This window comes from Anoplopoma fimbria, chromosome 16 (genome assembly GCF_027596085.1).
Source record: "Anoplopoma fimbria isolate UVic2021 breed Golden Eagle Sablefish chromosome 16, Afim_UVic_2022, whole genome shotgun sequence".
In the NCBI taxonomy this organism is placed as follows: domain Eukaryota; kingdom Metazoa; phylum Chordata; class Actinopteri; order Perciformes; family Anoplopomatidae; genus Anoplopoma; species Anoplopoma fimbria.
Genome location: NC_072464.1, coordinates 17754123 through 17777571, shown reverse-complemented (window position 1 = coordinate 17777571; position 23449 = coordinate 17754123). Strand labels below are relative to the sequence as shown.

The 23449-nt window shown below is 37.9% G+C and overlaps 2 protein-coding genes across 2 annotated transcripts; both read left to right on the top strand.

Annotated features, from left to right (window-relative positions):
• Positions 1 to 942: 942 nt before the first annotated feature.
• Positions 943 to 11447, top strand: pnkd (PNKD metallo-beta-lactamase domain containing). The gene is made up of 9 exons (XM_054615435.1): positions 943 to 1100; positions 2196 to 2311; positions 2635 to 2747; positions 3591 to 3649; positions 4012 to 4104; positions 4593 to 4756; positions 6703 to 6789; positions 7038 to 7153; positions 8700 to 11447. Exons 1-9 carry the CDS (start codon positions 943 to 945, stop codon positions 8871 to 8873), a joined length of 1080 nt encoding a protein of 359 aa, XP_054471410.1. The 3' UTR covers positions 8874 to 11447.
• Positions 11448 to 12378: 931 nt separating this feature from the next.
• Positions 12379 to 21513, top strand: gmppaa (GDP-mannose pyrophosphorylase Aa). Its single transcript, XM_054614978.1, has 12 exons — positions 12379 to 12530; positions 13482 to 13579; positions 13766 to 13869; positions 14255 to 14447; positions 14621 to 14680; positions 14769 to 14899; positions 17119 to 17253; positions 17582 to 17679; positions 17776 to 17822; positions 17985 to 18077; positions 19207 to 19375; positions 19798 to 21513. The coding sequence occupies exons 1-12, from the start codon at positions 12491 to 12493 to the stop codon at positions 19896 to 19898; spliced, it is 1269 nt and encodes a 422-aa protein (XP_054470953.1). The 5' UTR covers positions 12379 to 12490; the 3' UTR covers positions 19899 to 21513.
• The last annotated feature ends 1936 nt before the right edge of the window (positions 21514 to 23449 follow it).

Genomic DNA, 23449 nt, shown 5'->3' with positions numbered 1-23449 from the left:
ACTTCAATTTTAATTACTATTATGCCCAATTATGCCTAATGTCGCTAATTTGCCTCATACCAAAAATGTATATCTATTGTATGTGCTATATTGAAATGAACAATCTCCACTTAATTTAGCATCTGCATGACAGCAAAAAACACAAATATATATATTTTTTTATATATATAATTGTAAACAAATTCAGGCAACAAGGAGTTAATGTGGTGGGTCTGGAGCTGGACAGTCTGGAGTCAGTGGATGAGAGGAGGATGAAGGCCAAACTCGGAGCCATCCTGGACAATCCCTCTCACCCTCTCCATGAATTGTATTTATTGTCTGTGTCTGTGTAGTTGTATAGTATGTGTATTTATTGTCTGTGTAGTTGTATAGTATGTGTATTTATTGTCTGTGTAGTTGTATAGTATGTGTATTTATTGTCTGTGTAGTTGTATAGTATGTGTATTTATTGTCTGTGTAGTTGTATAGTATGTGTATTTATTGTCTGTGTAGTTGTATAGTATGTGTATTTATTGTCTGTGTAGTTGTATAGTAGGTTGTCTGTGTAGTTGTATAGTATGTGTATTTATTGTCTGTGTAGTTGTATAGTGTATTTATTGTCTGTGTAGTTGTATAGTATGTGTATTTATTGTCTGTGTCTGTGTAGTTGAGCTGCTGCAACACTTGAATTTCCCCATGGGGATCAATAAAGGAAATAATAATAATAATAATAATAATGTGTTTCTGCAGCTATGCAAATAACTTCATCTCATGTCATTTATTAAGCATAAAAAAATATTACTGAAGCACAATCCCAGCGAGATTTATGTTTTCAATTAACACACAAAAAAAATAAAAAATAAATGTTACTTTCTTTTTCTTTTTTTTTTTAATTAAATCTCCTAGCTTCCGGGTTCGGCTGCGTGTGCGTCGCGTTGCGTCATGACGTCACGCCCAGAAGCTATGGCGCTTCCTGATTGGATTGTAACACTGGCTGCCACCGCATCCTTTTGCTGTTTCTTCTATGTATGTGTTCGCTACAGACGCGGAGGACAAGCTCTCTGCAGGAAAGTGTCCAGCACAGTAATGGCCCGCACCGAGAGGCCCTTGTTCCGAATTGCGTGAGTATCACATGACCTTCCTTCATCATAAAAACAAGCATGTGCTGGCTGTGACTCTAACAACATATCCGCATTCCTGGTGAGAAGAACCCGGTGCGTGAGATGACCAGAGCTGTCCGAGTGTGTCGTAGTGGCTTTATTTATTATTTATCATTATCAGGACCCATGTCGACTAACCAGGAAATAAACATGTATATCTATTGTCCTCTCTGTCACATTCATTGCATGGTGTGTTATGAAAGACTATACACAGGACAGAAACTGTATTCAAATGTGCTTCCATTTTTTCCTATATTTTGAGTTTAATTTAGGAAATGTTTGTAATAAAAGTTTGCTGCCAATCAATTAATTGTCACCTATAAGATCAGATAAGATACATTATCTTTAATGTGTCTTTACAGCAGCAAAGAGGATAGTGCAAAACAAGAGACATAGTAAATAAAATTAAAAAAAACGAGATCAAAATAAGTATTATCAATGAGCAATAAATATGTTAAAATCATGTTTGCTTGGACAATGCTCTACATGTGTGTGATGCGCGAGGACAAAGTTGGCCATCACCAGTTAATTAATAAAATGTTTAATCTTGCACACTGGCCCAACCAAACTGTATTCAAATATGCTCCAATTTTAAGTTATTAACATATATTTTGAGTTTAATTTAGGAAATGTTTGTAATAAAAGTTTGCTGCAAATCAATTTATTGTCAGCTATAAGATCAGATAAGATACATTATCTTTAATGTGTCTTTACAGCAGCAAAGAGGATAGTGCAAAACAAGAGACATAGTAAATAAAATAAAAAAACAAGATCAAAATAAGTATTATCAATAAGCAAATGAGCAATAAATATGTTAAAATCATAGCATACTGAGAGTTGCTTGGTGGAAACCCTTTTTTCCTAGATCTTAAAATAGCTGTTGTGTTTGGTGGTATTCTAACGTCTGAACACACTGTCCATGCTATAATTGCATATGTTTCACATAAGTGGACGTGGACCCGTTGTCTTGAGGAAGATGGTGACGTGGTGGTGGTTAGGGTTACCGGCCTCTGCCTCCACACACAATGTTTAAAGCTCTTTGAACTGTTTCCCTAGGTACACGCTCTACACTAAGACCAGGCTCGGATACATGTACTACAAGAGACAAATGAGGAAAGCCAGAGAACATTACCCTCTTGGACACTCCACAGCTCAGCCCATGGAGTGTAATGGTATGCACCCATCTGGATTTTACTGTTTACTATGTTTATCGCGTGTTGTTCATGTGTTTTTGATTATTGTGGGGAGATGCTAATTGCCATCTGTAGAAGAAAAAAAAAATGGCCTTGCTGGTTGGGTCAAACATATGTTTGAGTATATGCATTTTATTACCATCAATTCAAATGTGCTATCACTTCAAGGCATACTATGAGCATTATATGTACTTTTTTTTTTAAAATGACCTACCTGCTTATATCATTCCAAAAAGGGAAAAAAAAAAAGGTTGATTATTGTCCTGAATACTTCATTTTTCAATTTTTTTGTCTGCCCACAGGTATCAAAATAATTCCTATCCCGGTACTGTCCGACAACTACAGCTATCTAGTAATTGACACAGCCTCCAGTGTTGCAGTAGTTGTCGACCCTGCGGACCCGCAAACAGTTCAGGTGAATGCCTCTCCTGTCTGCTGTGTGCATTATGTCTAGATATCACTTAAAAGCCTTTTTTTGTCTATAAGCAGCTTTCAGATCAATGTGTCTATGCAGATAATGATATTTTGCGGTGCAATAACTGTTGCCGTCTTTGTTGCAAGAGGGGATAACTTGACTTAATGAACAACACATTGCCTCAGTGACTCACAAAATATTCGCCAGATCTCATGGCAACACCAACTGGGCTTAAATCAATGGGTGCTTTGGCTCTATTTTAGTAACATTTTGTATGTGTACCACATCTCTTAAGTGCTGTAAAGGGTTTGTATCAATTTTTCCTGAAAGAGACCAAATATAAACTAAAATCATTATGAGGGTTATATGGGACAATACAAGATGAGATATAGCATGGCCCAATGGATGCTTTAACAATGGGGTTATATTACAAAAAATTATTGATGAAAAGGATTCATAATATAATGCAAGTTGAAGGGTTAAAGTGGACTGGAAATTGGCATTATATGGTCATTCTTGACCACAAACTACTTTTATCAAGCTCACAAACCCAAAGTGACTGTGTGACAATTGTGCTTTTCTCTGATTTAGTCAGGTCTTTAAAATAACTTTCAGTGCAATTCCTGTTTTGGTGCCTTACAATTATTTGTATTTTACTACAGTTTTTGATTGTTAACAGTTGTGGTGAAAGAACGCATTTGTGCTTTCTCAGCAAAAGTACTAAAGCCATACTCTGGCTATAGTAGGAAATATTTTGCAGCTCAATAAGGTTTTGACAAATGCTGCTGAAGTCTTGTTTGATGTGGTGATTGGAAGTTGTGACAGCTTTTTACATTTTTTCAGGCTGTTCTTGAGGAAGAGGGAGTGACTTTAGAAGCAATACTGTGTACACACAAGCATTGGTGAGTTTTATACATTTCATACATACATGCATGACACATCAGGTGATGGGGATTAATGCACCACATGTGACAGATTATAAAAACTGTATACCGTGTCAAGTTAAGAGCGATAAACACGGTGTTGTAATGCACACAAATGCTGTGTTTCCTATTTTAACACATATTATACCTAATTCAAGGGAAACACTCACACCAATGTGAATACACCTGAAAATGACATTCATACATTTGATATTCTCACCAGACTTTATCTTAAATAAAGAATATGTAGTTTAAAATGCTGTGTGTAGATTGAAGGCAAAAACACATTTTCTAATGTGTCCGGATAACTGGCAAGCCTCTGCTTTCTTCTTCACTTACAGGGATCACAGTGGAGGAAACAAAGGGTTAAAAAAGATTCACAGCTCTTGCAGAGTGTATGGAAATGCAGCTGATAACATTCCTGGCCTCACGCAGTAAGTTGCCTCCCACAGAATTAGTCTGACTGTACTTAGTCCTGTCTTGTTCTCTCTGTCAGCACTAGTAGCAGCTGACTGCACGCTGCATTATTATAGCATGATGAACAGATTTGTTATGCCTTGGGGGCTTAAGAATGCAGCCATCCTAAACTAGACTTCATTCAAACCACTCGACTAAAGTGTATTTTTCCAAAAAAGATGACCGACGTCACGACTTAGACCAGAAAATCCCATGTGGTCCTATATGGTTTGATTGCAAAGTAAACTTTAAAATCAATATTATTTAAAAGAAGGGGAATCTTTTATGTTTGAGAGACACTGCAAATAAATCAAAGTTTTTATTTATTCATCTATTTTTTGTATCGATTGACAATGTTTCGCAATTTACTTCCCAATGCCCCTTCATGCTAATGAAGGTAACCGGTTTTCATAAAAACTCTACATCTTACATTTTTCTAATCGCACTTTTATTTTTCTGTTCCCAGCCCTCTCTCACACAAGGACTCAGTAACAGTTGGCCGTTTGCACTTTAAGGCCCTCTTCACTCCCGGACACACAGTGGGCCACATGATCTACCTCCTGGATGGCCGGGTGGTCGACGGACCCTCCAGCCTCTTTTCTGGTGACCTGGTGTTCCTCTCAGGATGTGGTGAGTTCCAACAGAACGGGATCTATAAAAATCATCAAATAGAACTGACGTTGTGTTTCACAGCAACCCGAGATTTTATGTAAATCACGAAAGAGACAGAAAATACACAACAACTAAGACCCCTTTGATGCTTCTGTTTGCTGTGAAGTCTTTCTACACATAACGTGGGCCACTGAATGACAGTTAGGAGATAATGAATTGGCAGTTTACTAATGCTACGCTAATAAGCCTTCATCTGCTCGATACAGTCAGTGAAAAGAACTCCGTAGGGTTAGATGATATTGAACTTCCCCACCTGATGATATTGCTTAAGAAAAACAATAAAATGAATTATCTTCCAATAAAACCTGAAGAAAGAGACGCACATAGAAATAGGTCATTATAGACTGGAAACACATATGTTGCAATACCCCGAAGTGGCCACAACGTGGCCACAATGTATAGGCAGTAAGCACTAATTTACACAAGAACATGCTGAGATCAGTGAACCAGATCAATCAACTGCTAGAAACTGCCCTTGCACAGTCATGTGACCGTTTACTTTCTCGTATATCATTTTGTTGCCCTTGCAAAAGCCCCAATAAATGAGGGTTGATTTCTAGGGCTGTACCAAATGGTTCAAAGCTTCATAGCTTTATTAAAAGTTGACATTTGAGTTATTAAAACTAATCATTTCCAGAAACATTGCGTACAAAGGTTATTCGGTCCACTTCCTCTGCCCCTCTCTTTCTTAAACACACACACTCGTCTCCATTAATGTCTCAGTTTGTTGTTGTTGGTTTTTATCCAACAAAATGTTTGCTTTAATACATTTTTGTTGGTGTTTACCCTCTTTGAAACTACATAAACTTACAGCAATCTAACAGCACCATAAATGACATTTTTATAAAACAACAATAACTCAAAATCAGATGTATGTTTTCACGTTCAACAATGGGGTGAAGCTTTGAAGAAAGCAAGAGAAAAATACAGTTTTAATATACTGCAAAATTGCATAATTGAAAAGCTAATCTCGTCATATCTCCAAAGCCTTTGTCCTCATGCAGAGATCGACCTAGTTACTTAGATGTAACGTGACGATGAAATGTATTGCTGTAATGTAGAGTGATATTCATAGCAACACGCTTCATTGGGTCAACCAGGAAATCAGGGGGCTGTGAACACAAACGTAGGGTGCTTATGACTTATGTCTGTACTATGTTATTCTAATGGCAGATTACTTTCTGTACAGATACCTTGCCTAAACCTTAGACCTAAAGAATGAATGTTTTGTACAGCTCCTATCTCTTTTGTACAGGGAATGCATTTTTGAATTCATAGCTCTGGATCATATGCCTGCTTTTGAGGCACACACACACACACACACACACACACACACACACACACACACATACACACACACGCACACGCACACGCACACGCACACACACACACACACTTACCTGAACACCACTACAATGGGCAAATGGCTAATTGAAGCTCTTTCTTTTCCCACCAAGAGAGATAATTATTGTTATTTTAGCTTTTTGCCAATTCCAATGAAACATAGTGTTTGTTCTTTAAAAAAGAAACTGAAATGTCCTGGCATGGCAAATGTTGAATACTTACCATGTTTGGTTGTGTTTTAATCTCATTGCTACTTATTTGGTTATTGTTTGTATTAACTTGTTCCCTATAGGCTATAAGGAATTTAATTACAGGAAATTTGCAGGTCTCTAAGACATCATTAAAATAACAAAATTATTTAAATTAACATTCTTATAAAATGGTGTCATTGGAGGTCCAAGGAACCAGCTTTATCAAACGCAGCCTAATGCCCCTTTTAAAAACGGTCTAATAACCTCCATGACCTTTGATGAATCAGAAATGAGACGTAACTCCTAGCAATTGTCAAATTGGAAGTATTTAAAATCTGCAATTTTACCCTGTTCTTTTCTTGTTTTCAGGGAGAATGTTTGAAGGCAGTTCCACAACAATGCTGTCATCTCTGGACACAGTGGCCTCCCTAAGTGATGAAACTCTATTATGGCCTGGTAGGAAAGTGCTCTTAAGCTGTCAGAGACTCCGTGTCCAACAAGTGTGATGGTGTTTGTGTGATGTAGATGTGGTGCTGGTTTGAACGTGTTGCTATGGTTTGATTTCTGTACTTTGATGTGACACACTGCATCATTCAAAGTCCTAAAAGAGGTTGCGTGGGGACCTCTGTAGAGTGTAAGCTTTTAAGTGTGGCTATGCGTGTGGGCATTGTTTTTTATTTTTGTATCCACTGGCTATCCCTCAGGTCATGAGTATGCGGAGGACAACCTGCTGTTTGCGGCTGAAGTCGAGCCTCGCAATGCTGCCAGAGAAAACAAATCTCAGTGGGTGCTGCAGCAGCGAGGCCAGAAGCTGTGCACGGTGAGAATGATGTATTGCCATTGTTATGCCCGTGTAGCACGGCCATTCCAGAGAGGATTCAAACTGTCCAGCACCTGGGTAGAAGGGTTTATCACCTGCCTACAGTGTATGAGCGCTCCTCCTCCAGGCTCTCAGTCGAGTAACCATCTATGATCCAGTCCGCAGCAGAGCAAAGGCTCACCGTTGAGTGAAGTCGCCGTCCGGAATTTAGATTAGTTTTTATCTGCCATCTTTACAGCATTGCACTAGAGGCAGTTTCACACAGTTACAATAATAGGCCTTTTTTTATTTATTTTTACAACAGACCTTTTTGCTCGTCAGCAGGTAAAGTACAGGTGTTACTGATGACATTAACGATGGCTTCAAGTGTCCACAGTAAGCTGTGAGAGTGAACCAGCACGCACAATACCAGCAAACCCGAAACTGAAGCAGCTCAATGGAAGTCAGCCATCATTCATTTTAGCGTTTACCCCTGTGCTTTTCACCACAGTGACATGTTACAACAAATTAGCAGCTGTAGTGTTGTGTTTGGCTTGCTGTGATGCTTCCTCAGCCTCGGCTAGCTTTTTGACACCGGTACTTTTACTGGATATCCATTAGCTACCATTTGTTTTGTAGTGGAGAAGGAGGGCTTAACATTAAACACTAGGATAGCAGAGATACACCGGAACACTTGACCTCCTTGTTTGAGCCGAGAGGGCTTTCTCTTGTTTATTGAAAGTGTACTTTTATTGAGAGTGCACCACACTGCAACACTGCACGTCTTTGGGTCCGTAGCAATACACCCGCAAAGTGTCAAATAGATCAGATAAACTGTTACTGGAATACGATAAGAACACAATCGTGCACGCTTCACAGATTCCAGGCTTCAGAGTTAGATGATGCTGCTACAGTGCTACCTATATTTGAGTTATTTTATTAGGATTTTAACGTTTTTTTACTTATTTATTATTCTTCCCTGTGTTATACTTATTTACTTATTCATAATACTTGTTTTGATCTTGTTTTTTTACTTTTGTGTCTTGTTTGCACTATCCTCTCTGCTGCTGTCTTATTTTATTTTATTTTATCTTTTTATCTTTTTATCTTTTTATCTTATTTTATCTTATTTATCTTATCTTATCTTATCTTGTTTTATCTTACCTATTGGCCACATGGCACTAAAATTTGTAGGATTAGCCGTGAAAAATCAGATTAGGACACAATTCAAAATGGCTATCTAGACGCAACTGGGCATGGCTTTTATGGATATTCTTTTTTTTAAATTATATTTATATTGTTATATCAATATTAATTATATTGTATCAAAAGTTACAGGCGAGAACATAAAGTTTGTTGTTAAAGCATTACCATCTGTGCACAAAACAGTTTTGCAGCATTTGAATGGTGGCGGAGATGCAGAAATACAAGTCAGCAGTAATCACCCACAATTGTATTCCGCAAATGAATGAATGAATGGCATGTGATCCAGTGTGGCTGCTAGAGTGACACTATGCACATCAAGTTTTTGAGGAGGGCCGCTTTTTGACATGCTCTTCATTTCCAGTGTCCCTCCACTATCGGAGATGAGAAGCAGTACAATCCTTTCCTGCGCAGCCACTGTACGGATCTCCATCTGGCTCTGGGCGTCCAGCAGCTCCAGGATGAAGACTGGACCCGGTTCAGAGCTCGGGTGCTGGAGGAGCTGCGTAAACGCAAAGACCTCTTCAACAGGAGATAGTATTTTAACAAAATGACCAGCTGAATAATGGCGAACAGAGGAGTGAGCTCACCTGTTCTGGAAAGTGGTACGTTGTAAGGTAACTGTGGGCGGAGCTACGAGGTACTGAATGAAAGGTTTAGTCTGTTCATGGAAACCAGTTTTGTGAATTCAAAAGGGCATTAAGTAACTTTTGACCTTCATCATCGTGTATCAGAGACCACTAGGAACATCGTCACAACTTCCTTTTTACATGATACTAATCAATAAGCTTAATTACCTCTACACATGTATATAGATGTATACGTTTATTTTGTGTTTATAGACATAACAGTTCTAAAAAAAAATTCTGCGTTCTACATAGGTTAATTTAGCATGTTAAGTACTGTATTTTACTGCATAGTCTGGTTTTATTTTAAAGTACCGGTAATGTATTGTTTATAAATCTTTGCATGACATCATTGGTAAGCTGGTTTCACATTACAGTGTTGCTGAAAAAGAATTAACTTCTTCATGGAAGTTGTGGTATTTATTTTGTTTTGTTATTTTCAACAATAATGGTACGGTTTATTGAACAAGTTACGAACACTCCTTCCTGTCTGTTAAAGCACAATGTACAGGGAAAAAAGTATTTACACTAGCCGTTCATGTGAATCTCTGCTGAATCCAAGAGCCAATTTTCGTTTTGTAAAGAGATGTCGCTGTCATTCGTTCTTTACAATGGTTGTGATTGGGGTACTAGTTTATTTAATTTTTTACCAACAAGTTTTATTTGAATAATTGTTGTATTCTCTGAGGCCCACAGGTATTAGAGGTGGAACATAATGATTTCTACATTTAGTATCTGCAGGCAGAATGAATAGGATTGGCAAGTGGGGGTCTGTAAACACAACATTCAAAGTTGACCCCTCCCCCCCGGGGCTAAACAACACTAGAAGCGTGCGCCCCCTGACCTGGGTTTAGGTTTAGGGTGTAACCAGGTAGGTTAAAGCCAATCCCATATTTACACTCGGATTGAAACAAGCTTTGTCAGCTTGACGTTTCGCCCAGTTATACAAATATGTTTTTCTGCATATTCATAGCTTCTTCTTGGATGCATGTTTACGATCTTACATCTGGTTGCTTACATTCTTTGTAGAGGTCGCACCCAGAAAAATTCTGAAAAAAGCAAAAGAAGAAAATACGTCTCTGCAGATACAGACACCGCTTAACACTAGTGGGTCATAAGTGATTATTGAGAGCGCTTGATTTGGAGTCTATACAATATTTTTGGGGAAAATCCTACTCATTCTGCCCTTTAATGAATTGTTTTCAAATTTAGAATTGCACTGTTCATGTGTCAGTAGCACTGCGCGAACATGAACACGTGTGAAGGATTTGACTGGTAGCGCATTGAAATGTATGAATTATGACTGATTTGCGTTTGAAGAGATGATTTCTGATGCTAACCTGTAGAATAGAGATATTATTAAACGTACAGGGTGATGTTGAATCAAGCAATCTGTAGGCAAACACTATGTTTTGCAATAACTTTCCACTTTTGTTAAAATGTGTTAATATTTAAGAGTAAGATGGTGATGGAAAGATCTTTAATTTTCTTTTTGATAATGTGACATAGACTGTGGTACTCACATTTAAGAAGGTAGTTTTATAGCCAGTTTAAAAACTTTGGAAAATTGTACATATATTTTTTCTTAATATATTGAAAGATTTATTATACTTTGACGATACAATGGATGCAAATTATTTCAGTATAATAAACAGTATTCTTCCCCAGCACATTTGATTATTTCTGTTGTCGTTTTGTAAAGGAAATATGCAGCCACTGTTTAGGTGGAGATGGGCCAGAATGCAAAGTAATAAACCTTTTAATCTTTTGAGGAGCTATGAACACTTCAGATTCCTGCAGTAGTGCGTGTATCAAAGCACCCTGTCCCCTGGTGATTGTTGACTAAAATGTTATTCTGTTTGTTTGATGCAGATTCCCAACCTATTTGCATATGTTTGAGTTATGAAAACCACCGCATGGGAGACTGTTTTACTCCAGGTTACGTTTTAATGAGGGAATATGAAAGTAAACCCCTTCATTAGAGCTGCGGTTGTGTTATTTGTTGTCTTTATCAGTGTTCAGAACTGACAGCTGAGTTATTTTTCCCACTGCTTTAACTTCCATAAACTCAAACAAGACAATAACCTACTTTATGCAGAAGATACTCTAGAAAAGAAAAAGGTGAACTGAACTTTCTGTCGACAAAGCAGTTTAATAATACGGAGCAACAAGCAGTAGGACTACAAACCAATGGGTCTTCTAACCTAGATTTGAAGTCTTCTGTATACATCAGAGGGACACTGATGAAATAGAATCATTACTTTATTTCTATAATACTGTTTGCTTGTTTTCACCAACATCATAATGCCCTTGAAAAGTCTAAACCTGTGATGCACTTGACACAGTCAGAAGTAGACCTGCATTGGCTCCCCTCTTTATTTTATTACTGTTCCTCCATTAAGGGTGTTTTCACCAAAGACATTTTGATGTTAGCTACTAGAAGAACAGGTGTACATAATTAAATTAATGATGGCTGAATTCCACTGAGCTGCTTTGTTTTGGATCAGTTGTTAATGTTAGTATTAACACCTGTGTCTCTTCAGCCATAACATAATAAAAATGTCTGGTATGAAAAATGCTTATTACAGATGATTGTTTTGCAAGGTTCTTCCTACCTCCACTCTTACATCTATCCTTACATTCATTTACACATCCTTCCACTGTATACTTTAATAAAACACATATAGCATCGTATTCTTATATATTTGTTGTTTGATTTTCATATCATATTGGACATTTTCATATTTTATTTATAATGATTGTACAGTGTTTATTGTTATACACCAATCACAGTATCGTATGTACAAACATACTTTGCAATAAATTGTTTCTGATTCTGAATCATTGTAGAGTGAAAGGACAAATATATCGCTTGACGAGATAACTCAACTATAAGTGGTCATTTAGTAACACAAGGGATTGCTTTATGTTTTATTGGAATCTTAGATTTTAAAAAACCATTAGATAATATAGTTGCTCAATTTGTCCAGTTATTTCACATACAATTACACATTCAATATACTTTGAATGATTTGTACATTCAGTATAGCATATTAAACAAGAGCATGTTTTTCTTTAAAAAGCAGACAATATTTTGAACATCTGATTGTTGTTAAAAAAAGAAAAAAAGGGGAAACTAAGTTATAATTTACCTCATAAAACTGATATAGATTCAGCATCTCATTAGGCTTTATTTAATATATATTAATTATCTTATTCACCTGGATAGCTTTAATGATATTCCTCCTTATGAGACTAATCATTGATATTTTGCTGCATATAATATTAAAAACATCCACTGCAGTAATGAATCAGTTCCATCAACCAAATAACACGTCACAACTACGTCATCATAATCTCGTTCACTCCGTTCCATTGACGGACTCCGCTTCGTGATTTCGTTCTAATCTCGTCCACGTCACAACCCGGAAGTGGATTCGGAACTCCCACCGCCTCACCGAGCAGCAGGTTGTTTATTCCCCAGGCTGATTCTCTTGTCCGTCACAAAACACAGCTTTTTTCTGTCAACATGTTGAAGGCGGTCATTCTGATTGGAGGCCCCCAGAAAGGTGAGAACGAGTCTCATCCTTGTCCTGCTATCAGAGACCAGCTGGTACGTGGTTGAAGGGAAGCTAGGTTGCTAATGCTAACAAGCCAGCTGGGCTTGTTTATGTCTCTGACGTGGCATAATGAGTGGATACACACAAATACAACATTTAACACTTTTATATCCTTATTTTTTTAATACAGAAACACCTACTGACAAAGGCATAATTTATTTATACCATACATTTCATAAATATTAAAAAGAAACCATTATTATATATATTAATAATAATAATATATAGATATTGCAGGAATGATGTGCTGCTTTAGGTGATCACTTAATAATATATGCATGTTTTAGTGCTAAACCCCACAAGCTTTGTTGAATCAATTGCTTGTCTATAATCATGGACATTTAAAATACAAAACTAACTGAAAGGATTTTCTTTTTTATACATAAAAGAGGTCATGACCTCACCTGTGATAAGATAAGATAATCCTTTATTAGTCCTTACAGCAGCATAGAGTAAAGTGCACACAAAGATAATCCTATTATAAATAGAAAAAACAACAATAACTGAAATATTATATTTACAGACAGAAAAAAATATTTGAACTATTTTAACTTTTTTAACTATTATTGCACAGTGTAATGTGTAATGTATTGCACAGGTTTTTATTGTCATGTTATTATTGTCATGTGGTCTGCTGGGAGCAGAGTTGGTTGTGCATTATAAATAAGCAATAAAAACAAGTATTATAAATAAGCAATAAAAACAGTAGAAAAACAACAATAACTGAAATATAATATTTACAGACAGAAGAAACTATTTTAACTATTATTGCACAGTGTAATGTATTGCACAGGTTTTTATTGTCATGATGTCGTGATGTAGTTAGGGCTTCCTTATAGGTGCATTAGGTCATCTGCATTGTAATCTGACTTGCAAGTATTCACCAACGTTGCTTTGCAGGCACAAGGTTCAGGCCGCTGTCATTTGAAGTGCCCAAACCCTTGTTTCCAGTGGCCGGTGTGCCCATGCTGCAGCATCACATCGAAGCATGTGCCAAGGTGAGTGTCACTGCAATACAACAAGTCATTGTTATTAAACAGGTATCAGTGTTAAACCAAATATAAATTACATTTAAGTTTAGTCTGTCTTTGCCAGCCTTACTAGGATATTGTCCCGTGCCTTGTGATTCAGATATTAGCCCTTAATGAAATCAGTCCGGTAATGAACATCTTTTGTTTTTCAAGGTACCGAATATGAAGGAGATTTTGCTCATCGGCTTTTATCAGCCAAATGAAGAACTGACCAGATTCCTGACTAATGCGCAGCAGGAGTTCAAAGTTTCCATCAGGTAAACACTAGAGCTCAAAAAACTGTTTAAAAACAGAGCTCTTAGCTACGTCACTTAACAAGTACAGACTTACTAGATACTTGTATACAGATCATTTATAGTAATGTCTTATATACTTCTCATATAAGGGGGGTGGTGGGAGTTATGAGAATGTACTTCTAAGGTGTAAATTTCATAAAGATATTTCCAATGTACGAGAACTTCAGTCTTTTCTTATTTACATATAATTCATTAAAGAAAAGATAACACTTGTACAGCGGTATATATTAGCATATTTATTCTTCTTTTAAATAAATGTTTAAGTAGTGGTATTTTTTCCTGCTGTAGTTCACTACCACTGCTGAATGACTGCAGTTATGCTGTTCTCCCCGACTCTCCACCTCAGGTATTTGCAGGAGTATGCAGCCCTGGGCACCGGAGGGGGAATCTATCACTTCAGAGATCAGATTGTCTCTGGCAGTCCAGAGGCTTTCTTTGTTCTGAATGCTGATGTTTGCTCAGCGTTTCCGCTCTCAGAGATGCTGAGCTTCCAGAAGGAACATGGAGAACCAAACAGCTTTGTTATTCTCGGGACAACGGTGAGATTTCATTATTAACAGTTACACTTCCTTTCTCTAATAAGTTAGAGAATATTCTGTTAATTGTTGTGTTTCGCTTTTGGCATGCTGAATATAATGAAATATCAAATCTCAGTTCTTTAATGTAACAATTTGATGTATCCTAATCTATACTGTCATTCTTCTCTTCTCAGGCAAACAGAAAGCAATCCTTGAATTACGGCTGTATTGTTGAAAACGAGAAAACAAATGAGGTTTTGACCACTTCCAAATTTATTTCCCTAATTTGTCACTAATTAATATTTAGCCATGAAGTAACAACTTCTCCTGTTTTTCATTCAGGTCTTGCATTACGTGGAAAAGCCGAGTACTTTCGTGAGCGACATAATAAACTGCGGCATATACCTCTTTAAGCCAGACATCTTCCAGCACATCGGCGCCTTCTTTCAGAAGAACCAACAGGACATGTTGTTGTGAGTTGAAGCACCCCCTCATGGGGATCTGTGTGTGGGAATGCATGTGAATTCCATTTATTCCATTTCTTTGGTTTCCTTCATTTGTCCTTTTTCCTTCCCTATCTCCTCCCTGCCATGATTTCTGTTTTCTCACACAATCATCAGATATCCATACGATGGGTAAGTCGGTGCATTTAGGCTGCACGGTGTAGTTATAGAGCACTTAGTGTGTGGTTTGAGCTGTAGAGAGACGACCCGTGATGAGTCTGAGATTGCACAGGCTGATTTGTGAATGTTGCCTGTGCCCTTTTTCTGTGCACTTACTTTGCCAAATGATGCACCTCCCGTTGTGCGAGCAGCTAGTTTTATTCTATTTATTTATTTATTTATTTATTTATGGTGCCTTTTGGCAAATTTTGTCCTTGAAACAGGAACTACAGGGTACTTTCCTGTCAAAGAAGTAATAGTTATTATTGACGTGTATTGCAGAGTTAAATGAGAAAATTGATGCCACTCTCATATCTGTTTTGTAGCTATAAAGCCTCATCGGTTAGCTTAGCTTAGCACAAGGTGGAGAAATAGCTAGCCTGCCTCAGTCCACCTACCAGGCGAGCTGTGCTACGTTAAGCTAACTGGCAGCTGGCTATAGCTTCATATTTAATGGACAGTTATAAGAGAAACTGTTATCTAACAGCAAATTAATACAATTTCCACAAAATATCTGAAGTCCTAGAGTAAACACTAATCCACTTGAGGTTACCGTATCTGTAGGTAAAAACACCCTTTGTCTGGTATTAGGTTTGCTTTTCGATGTTGTCCCTGTTGTTTCTCTAGTTAAGCTAGCAGAGACTAATTAGAAAGCTTGCGTTTGGTGAAACTTTATGTTACAAAGTTGCATGTTATGTTTTGAATTCTTGCTTTATTTATTAGTCGCTACGCTCCCAACTAGAGAAAGCTTCCAGTCTGATCACAGCCTAAATATAAATGTAGAAAGACAGCACCCTGGTCACTTACATAAGCCATAATTACACATGGGATTAACAAATGGATTTTTAGTTTTTCACATTTTTGGAGATTTTACACTTTTTTTCATTTTTTAAATGTTCACTGTGGTGTAGTACATCTACCGTTGGGCACCACAAGGATACCTGAAATATATTACGAAAGGTCAAACCACACTGCATAATTCACCTGCTACATCAATAGCACTTAAATCAAGCTCGGCACTGAATCAGCAAAATTATTGAACGCATCAGAGATACTTGATAGAAAAGGGATGGGTTCTACTGCAAAGTCTCGAGGGGAGCACGTTGCCTCTAACCACATCCCCTCCTTTTTGGTAAAACTTCGATTATGGGTGCGATCCCTTAAAATATTCTTTTCATCAATATTTAACACTCTGTTTCATCTTTGGGCTCTCACAATACTCTATGCCAGAGACCCTGATTAATATGGAAAAGATAGACTTTCCTACTTAAGTTTTGGATCACTATTAGGTAATCAGCTTTGGTTTCAACGCAGCACTGACACCATGAAAGTTAGCATCACTGATGCATGTTAACTCACTCTGTTTTTTATTCTAGGGGCTGGGCTGCAGGGCAATGAATTCATGTTTTTCTTTGGCTTTAAAGGAAACTTTGGAGTTAAATGTGCCACTGGGTCGATTGGTTGGAAATATCAAAGACTTTTTGAGTACAAGTAGGGTAAAGAGAGAGTAAACAATTTTGTTTTTACTGACACAATTTTAGGTACTAGAAATGATAGTACAACACATTTGGTAGTCCGGCAGAATGGTAAACATAAAAATGGGTTATTGTTCTGGATGTCAGTGTTCATAGCCGTAGAGGGAGAACCCTTGACTGCAGTGTCTGATCTCATCGTCTGCTTAGTATTTAGGTTATCATATGGTACATAAAGTTTAAGGGAATCAGGGGCCTTATTTTTAAGAAATAATAGTGTTTAACTGGATTTGTTTTTTATAAATGGAGAGAACATATGGATTTAATCACAACCATACCCTGAGAGTGGCTGGGTTTGGTTTGATTAAACGAACAGAATTAATGCAATTTTCAGTTTATAATATATTTTTCTGTTTATAACCAAACTTGGCCTTTGCTTTCATTTTAACCCCTAACTTTGTGCACAAGATTGTGTTTTCTTTCTTTTTTTTTAATAAATGAGGCCCCTAGACCTGGTTTGTTACTCAGTTCCATAAACTGATGGTCTGTCTCCTGCAGGGAGGAGCCAACCAACGGCTGGCACCGAGCAGAGGCCATCAGGCTGGAGCAGGACATTTTCACTGCCCTGGCAGGACAGGGCAAACTCTATGTGTATAAAACCCTAAGCTTCTGGAGCCAGATTAAATCTGCAGGGTGAGTGCACATATCCCAAATACTGTCACATTCAACAGGACAGGAATTTGTCTTCTTGTCAACTTTGTAGCCTGTAAACAAGAGAGACATTGGACTGTCAAACCTATAGGCTGGAATAGTATTTAGAAAAAGATGTGTGTGTGTTCAGATTGAACACAGTTGGACACAATTTTTTCTTATTTTTAAACCATTAACATTTAAAACTTTGTGCTTAAACACTAAAACCACACACTACTGCCCTAATACAAAAGAGACCATGTGAAAATGATAGCATAGATATCGGTGCTTTCAAAAAAGAATTACATTTTTATGTTGTATCTTTTCCCAGCTCTGCAATTTATGCCAGTCGGTTGTACCTCAACCAGTATCACACAACTCATCCTGAAAGACTGGCCTCAAACAAGGATGGAGGGCCCAAAATAAGGGGTAAGATTTATTCAACCTCTGTAGCTTTGTTTTTTTTCTAACTTTGAAGACAAATCTATTCATACTTGTATACTTATATTTTTTTTATTTCCCCAGGTAATGTCTATATTCACCCTACAGCCAACATTGACCCCACTGCTATGGTAAGCATCCTTTCCTATTGGGTTGTACTCAACACCATAAATCAGTAGAAATGAACAGGTGCCTTTAACAGAACACTCTTTTGTGAAAAATATGCCGCTGTTATTGGTGGGAAAAATGAAATACAGGTGTATATTACTTCCCTGTTTCCTTTATTGTTCCAGTTGGGTCCCAATGTCTCGATTGGCACTGGAGTGACTATTGGTGCTGGGGTCAGAGTTCGAGAATCCATCATCCTTCATGGTGTAACGCTACAGGTGAGCCCCTGGGGGAAAAGGACCAGCCAGCCATGAACTGATTTAAAAAAAAAACTTTTTCAACCTATTGCCTCATAAATAGGTGAACTTACTGTTATGTTTAAGGTTATGTTAAATAAGAGAAGCCTTTGCTGAAAACATAAACTCTCTCTCACATAATAACCTTCAAGTTTGGAATTAAACAGGAACTGAAACGGAGTGAGCTGAAATGCAGATTTATCTGCCCATTGACTGCTGGGGACATCCTGACATTTTATTAGAAACATTATCCACACTTCAACAGTGACAGTGTCTAGAATTTATCTTTAAGCTCTTCTGTCACAGCAAAAATATTATCTGCCTGTGCCTCTCACAAAGATGTCATTTTTAACGATTTGGAGCCTGACATAATTTTAATCCCATGTCTCCAGTGACATAAAATGCATTTAGGCCGTGGGTGACTTATTGGATTTCATTGCATACTGCCTACAAGGACAATTTGTTAGTTGAACTATACAGTACTTCTAAATAAACTACTACTTGTTTTCAATCTGAAAATTTGGCCACGTTCACAGTTTTTTCACTTATAGGAATAATATCTAACACCTTTATGAACACAGGAGGGATCTAAATGCAGGACAGGGTTGTGGTGGTAAAAAAAGTTATATAGATACAGAGGATCAGGATGATGAATAGGAATGGGAATCCGGTGCCAGTGGGAAGGAACAGAGATGATGAAGACTGGGACTGGCGTGAGCGGGGAATGAGGGAGAAGCTTGGAAAGCAGGGGTAACTTGGAAGCCAGTAGATTTGTGGCTGGCTGGGAGGGAGATGAGAAAAGACATACAGGTGGGGGATGATCCTGGGACACAGGAGGAACAGGTAATGCGAAACAAAAAGAGGTAAAATCGCTGGGAATATAAATCCTGAGTTGGCCTTGGAAGTGTAGCTACCACTGAGTTTGAAACAACAATCTGGTGAGGAATGGTTGAAGAACCTGTGGAGATATTCCACAGGCTGAAGAGCTGATGAGAGGCAGGTGAGCTGACGTGGAGAGGTGATGGTGCTGCTTGCTCTGGGGCAACGACCACGACTGTTACACACCGCACATGTGGATACCTGAAACACTTTTGTGTTGTTTTTCCTGTAGGATCACTGCTGTGTTTTGAACAGCATTGTGGGATGGGACAGCACTGTTGGAAAGTGGGCGAGAGTAGAAGGAACCCCAAGTGACCCAAACCCAAATGACCCCTTCGCAAAGATCGACAGCGAGACCCTCTTCAGAGATGGAGAACTCACACCCTCGATTACTATCCTCGGTAAGCGAGCTCTGAACCTTCTGTCGAACCTGCATTCCTCAGATGCATTTTTTAAATATTCATCATTATTTTATTTTTCTCATTGCACTTTTTAGAGGTTTTTCTCAGAAATTAAAAAATGTGTGGATGATAATGGAATTGAACCTGGGCCTGCGCTGGGATCAGTTTTGCACCGCACTTCCCAGATATCCCCTGTCCAGACAGTACATCCAAAACCAGAGGATCTTTGTCTATAATGGTCTAATAATCTTAGATTTTATTAAATGATGCTCTTCTCAGCTTCATTTAAAACAAACCAGAAATGTAAAATGCATCACATCCTACAGCATCCTACAGAGTGCGAGTTACAACTGAAATGCAATATGTTATGTACTCTGTACTGCACTGCAGAGACTAAATACAGCCTTGCTTTTTCTCCTCAGGTTGTAACGTGACCATCCCTTCAGAGGTGATTATACTCAACTCCATCGTCCTCCCGCACAAAGACCTCAACCGTAGCTTCAAAAACCAAATTATTCTCTAGTTAATCTTCCTCACTCTTCTGTCCACTTACTGTCACCGATGAATGATGCAGCTGGACGCACGGCGGCACTGCCGCTGAGTTACTGTATATAAGATGTCAAAACTGAAGATACGGTGCATTCATTAAATAGTTTTGAAAGATAGATTTTTATATATTTGTCCTCGAGCCTGTATGCATCATTGGGTGTCAGCAGCATTAGAGAGAGGCTAATCACGCATGTTGATTCACCTTGAAAAGTGCTGTCATGCCAGAGGTTTATATTGGTTTTTTATTAACTTTAGCGAACTGTAAAATTACTCTTGTGTAATATATTTGGTTGGATGTAATTTGATGTAAAAAAGAAGAAAAAAAAAAAAAAAAAGTTTGGAGACGCCTACTCTCTGTTTTCTCAAGGGCATCCTTGACAAACTTGAGACTTGTTACTTTAGCGTGAGAAGAGGAATTATTATAAAATAAAAAACCCTGGGTACTGACTGTGCTTAATTTTTAGAGGTGATTATTTGTGTGGAGCTCTGATTAAAAATGTTTAGCATCTTCATTGTTTGTCTAGAAAATTGACTACCACTAACATAAATCAGAGGGCTTTAGATTTACATTGCAATCAAGTAATGTTGCCTTTTAAAATGTGAACTTAGCAGGGGGGCTTCAGACTCTGCCACATAAACAGCAACAGCAGATACTTAAATTGTGCATCTGCAATCACTGGAGGAACTGTTCCAATTTATGGATACAGCACATTAACATTTACTTATTAAGCCCCGGAGCACTCATGATCACTTCAGCACTTTTGTTCCAATTATCGCGAAGAGAGTGTCTATTAAGGAGCGATGTAAATTGCGATACAGGAACTGCAGCATAATATATTTTTAATCAAGTCTCTTAACAAACTACCCTCCAGTGAATAGCGGAAAAAAACAAGTGAATGTAAATTTTTTCAGGTTTTATATGTGGGTGCCTGTGCTTTTCATTGTTGATTCAGGTGCCTTGCTTCTTACTGCCTCATGCCAGTCCAGGGCCCCTCATTACAGGGTTTTCATCCTCCTGGCAGGATGTCCATAAATTGGGCTAAAGCCCCCAATGCTCTTCACGTGGAAGAGCATTGGGGGCTTCATTACATGAAAACGGGCTTTTCACTGCTCTGCTCCTTTATTTTTGTGATAGCTTTCCTGTCCTGTTTTTTTGTTTGTTTGTTTTTTTAAGTTTGCATCGGTTTCTTAATTGTTTAATGTGTTTCTGAAATGTTATAATTATTATTTCACTTTACACTGTGACATAACAGACAGTGGTGCAAGGCTATGTTTAGACAAGCTTTAATAATAGATATGACAGATAACGGAAGTAAAATGTTGCTCATGTAAAATGATAGTACATGTGACGCCTTTTAAGGACAAATTATCAATCATACTCGTCACCAGCTGAGGAAAAATGAAGAAAATGTCATAGTTGTCTAGTATATAGTGTTTATTACAATTAACAGTGTTGTAAATGATGTAAGGAGAAATGTACTTTTTCAAAACTACCTTCCGTTTTAGTTTTTTAAGAAAAGCTTAAGTCCTGGATGGCAAATAATATTTTCAAACCAAAGTAGACCACATAATAAAAGTTCAAATCCCCATATTGTGTTATTATCTTTATTTCCTCTACACGTTGGATAATGCTTTGCGTAAAACTGGCAGTGTGTCCTGTGCCTTGCTAAGCATCTGCACAGGATATACTGCCAGTTTCTTTTCAGGGAAGGACAACATGTCAAACTGAGACACAATCAACTCAGTAAAAGGCTTCTGAGACATTGGAGTTTCAAGAAAATTTGAAAACAAGCAAATTGTAGGGCCCCTTGTGATACTTCTACGACTTAATCATCTCTTGCCTGTGATTTACAAACTGGGGTCACTTACACACTGTACTCTACGGGGTAAAATTGGACAGAAATAGTCGACATCAATCCAAGTGGTGTTCGAGAACATTTTTTTTGCTCATTGATAGTTCAAAATGACTAGTTTGTGTCTTTAACAAGGAAAATCAGGGAGGGCTGGCAAACACATGCTGAAACAGTTTGGTCTATTTGACACTGTGGAGTCCTCATGACTACAAAATGACACATAAAACCACACAATCTGTTTAAAAGGCTTCAATTTAAGTATTTTTTTTTAACGGGCAGCTGGATCAGACTGATATGTATTGAAGGTGTTAACAACTACCATAATAGTGACAAGTCCTTGTTGTGACAGGAGCGTGTTTAACACAGTGCAGTCGGTACAATATAACAGGTCTTTTGTAAATGAAGCGTGAGGAAAGACAAAGTGTCTTCATTAGCCTCTGGAACGTCTCCAGATCCTGTGTTTAACAGGAATCTCTGATGAGGACACATGTTCGAGTTATGAGGGATTCTGTTTCTAGAAAGGGTAATGAGGGTACAAAACTAGCCAAGGTGCTTGTACATTTTCATAACAGTGCCAATTTAGTAAATTAAAGATGTGGGAGATGTCAGGGTGGAGTCAAACATACACACCAACGTGGAATAAGTCAAAGCATGCACAGATATCAGGTTAACTACCCACTACACATGTGCTGATTTTGCTACCATAGGGGCAAAATTGTATAGTCACTAAACAAAAAATAAATCAGTGTATCAGCCCAGATTACATTTTTAAAAAAAATTGGCATTCCGAATTTCTGAAGATATTCTAATGTATATCAAAGAGTTTTTATTCCTTTTTATTTTCATTGAAAATGGAATCTGAACATTTTGAGGAGGTGCTCCTCTCCATTACAAGAGCAAACTCCTCCATGTGGCCTTTGATCTGAACAGCATCCCACATGTAGTAGAATAAACAAGAGTCCATCTGTAGTTTGTGCCAGTATCTGTAGGCGTAATTTGACTTAACCAACTGTAAAAAATATTTGTGGAACTCAAATTTTTCCAGTTAGAATCCAGGATGTGCTACTGGTGGAAGATGCTGGCCGCAGGGTTTTTTTTTCAACCAAAAAATAGTTGTCTTAGAGGCTGGACGTAGCCTGGTGAGTAGGGCAGGTGTAGCCAATTTTTGGTGCAAGTCTCCACCCACATAACAGGACATACAAACACAGGCCTAGTCAAGGACAGCTCTTGTTGTCTCGGGTCCTACCTCTTCCTGTTTGTGGTGTATGTTGGCAAACAGAAAGACATGTGGCAGGTATGTACTGTTGGGCTTTAACTGAACTAAAACTGGTAGCTTTAAACAGGTTTCATATGTTTTGATTGTAGTCACAGCTTTTACATGTTCTCATATAATCAATTTAGCCTTTTAGTTCAGACTGTAGCCTGCTGGATCAAACTGTGGGAGACTACTGCATAGGCGAGGCAAGGGGCCCACCGGCCAATTAATTGGGGTAATTTAGCCTTGGTTCCTTAGTATATCTCTTGCATTTTATATTTGAGTTTTGATGTTTTGGTTCGAAATTGCAACCTTATATAATTTATAGCCTTTATCACATGGCCATTGGTATGGTTGTCAGCTTCTGTTTCTGGGATTTTAATGTTGATTTTTATACAGATTTTCCACGTTTCCCTT

Bases quoted from the DNA above. Each gene is read 5' to 3' on its own strand.
- gmppaa (XM_054614978.1), top strand. From the start codon at position 12,491: ATGTTGAAGGCGGTCATTCTGATTGGAGGCCCCCAGAAAG. The intron at 13,870-14,254 runs GTAAACACTAGA...TCTCCACCTCAG, and splicing joins GAGTTCAAAGTTTCCATCAG to GTATTTGCAGGAGTATGCAG. The intron at 14,900-17,118 runs GTGAGTTGAAGC...TGTCTCCTGCAG, and splicing joins AACCAACAGGACATGTTGTT to GGAGGAGCCAACCAACGGCT.
- pnkd (XM_054615435.1), top strand. From the start codon at position 943: ATGGCGCTTCCTGATTGGATTGTAACACTGGCTGCCACCGCATCCTTT. The intron at 2,312-2,634 runs GTATGCACCCAT...GTCTGCCCACAG, and splicing joins TCAGCCCATGGAGTGTAATG to GTATCAAAATAATTCCTATC. The intron at 4,757-6,702 runs GTGAGTTCCAAC...TCTTGTTTTCAG, and splicing joins GGTGTTCCTCTCAGGATGTG to GGAGAATGTTTGAAGGCAGT.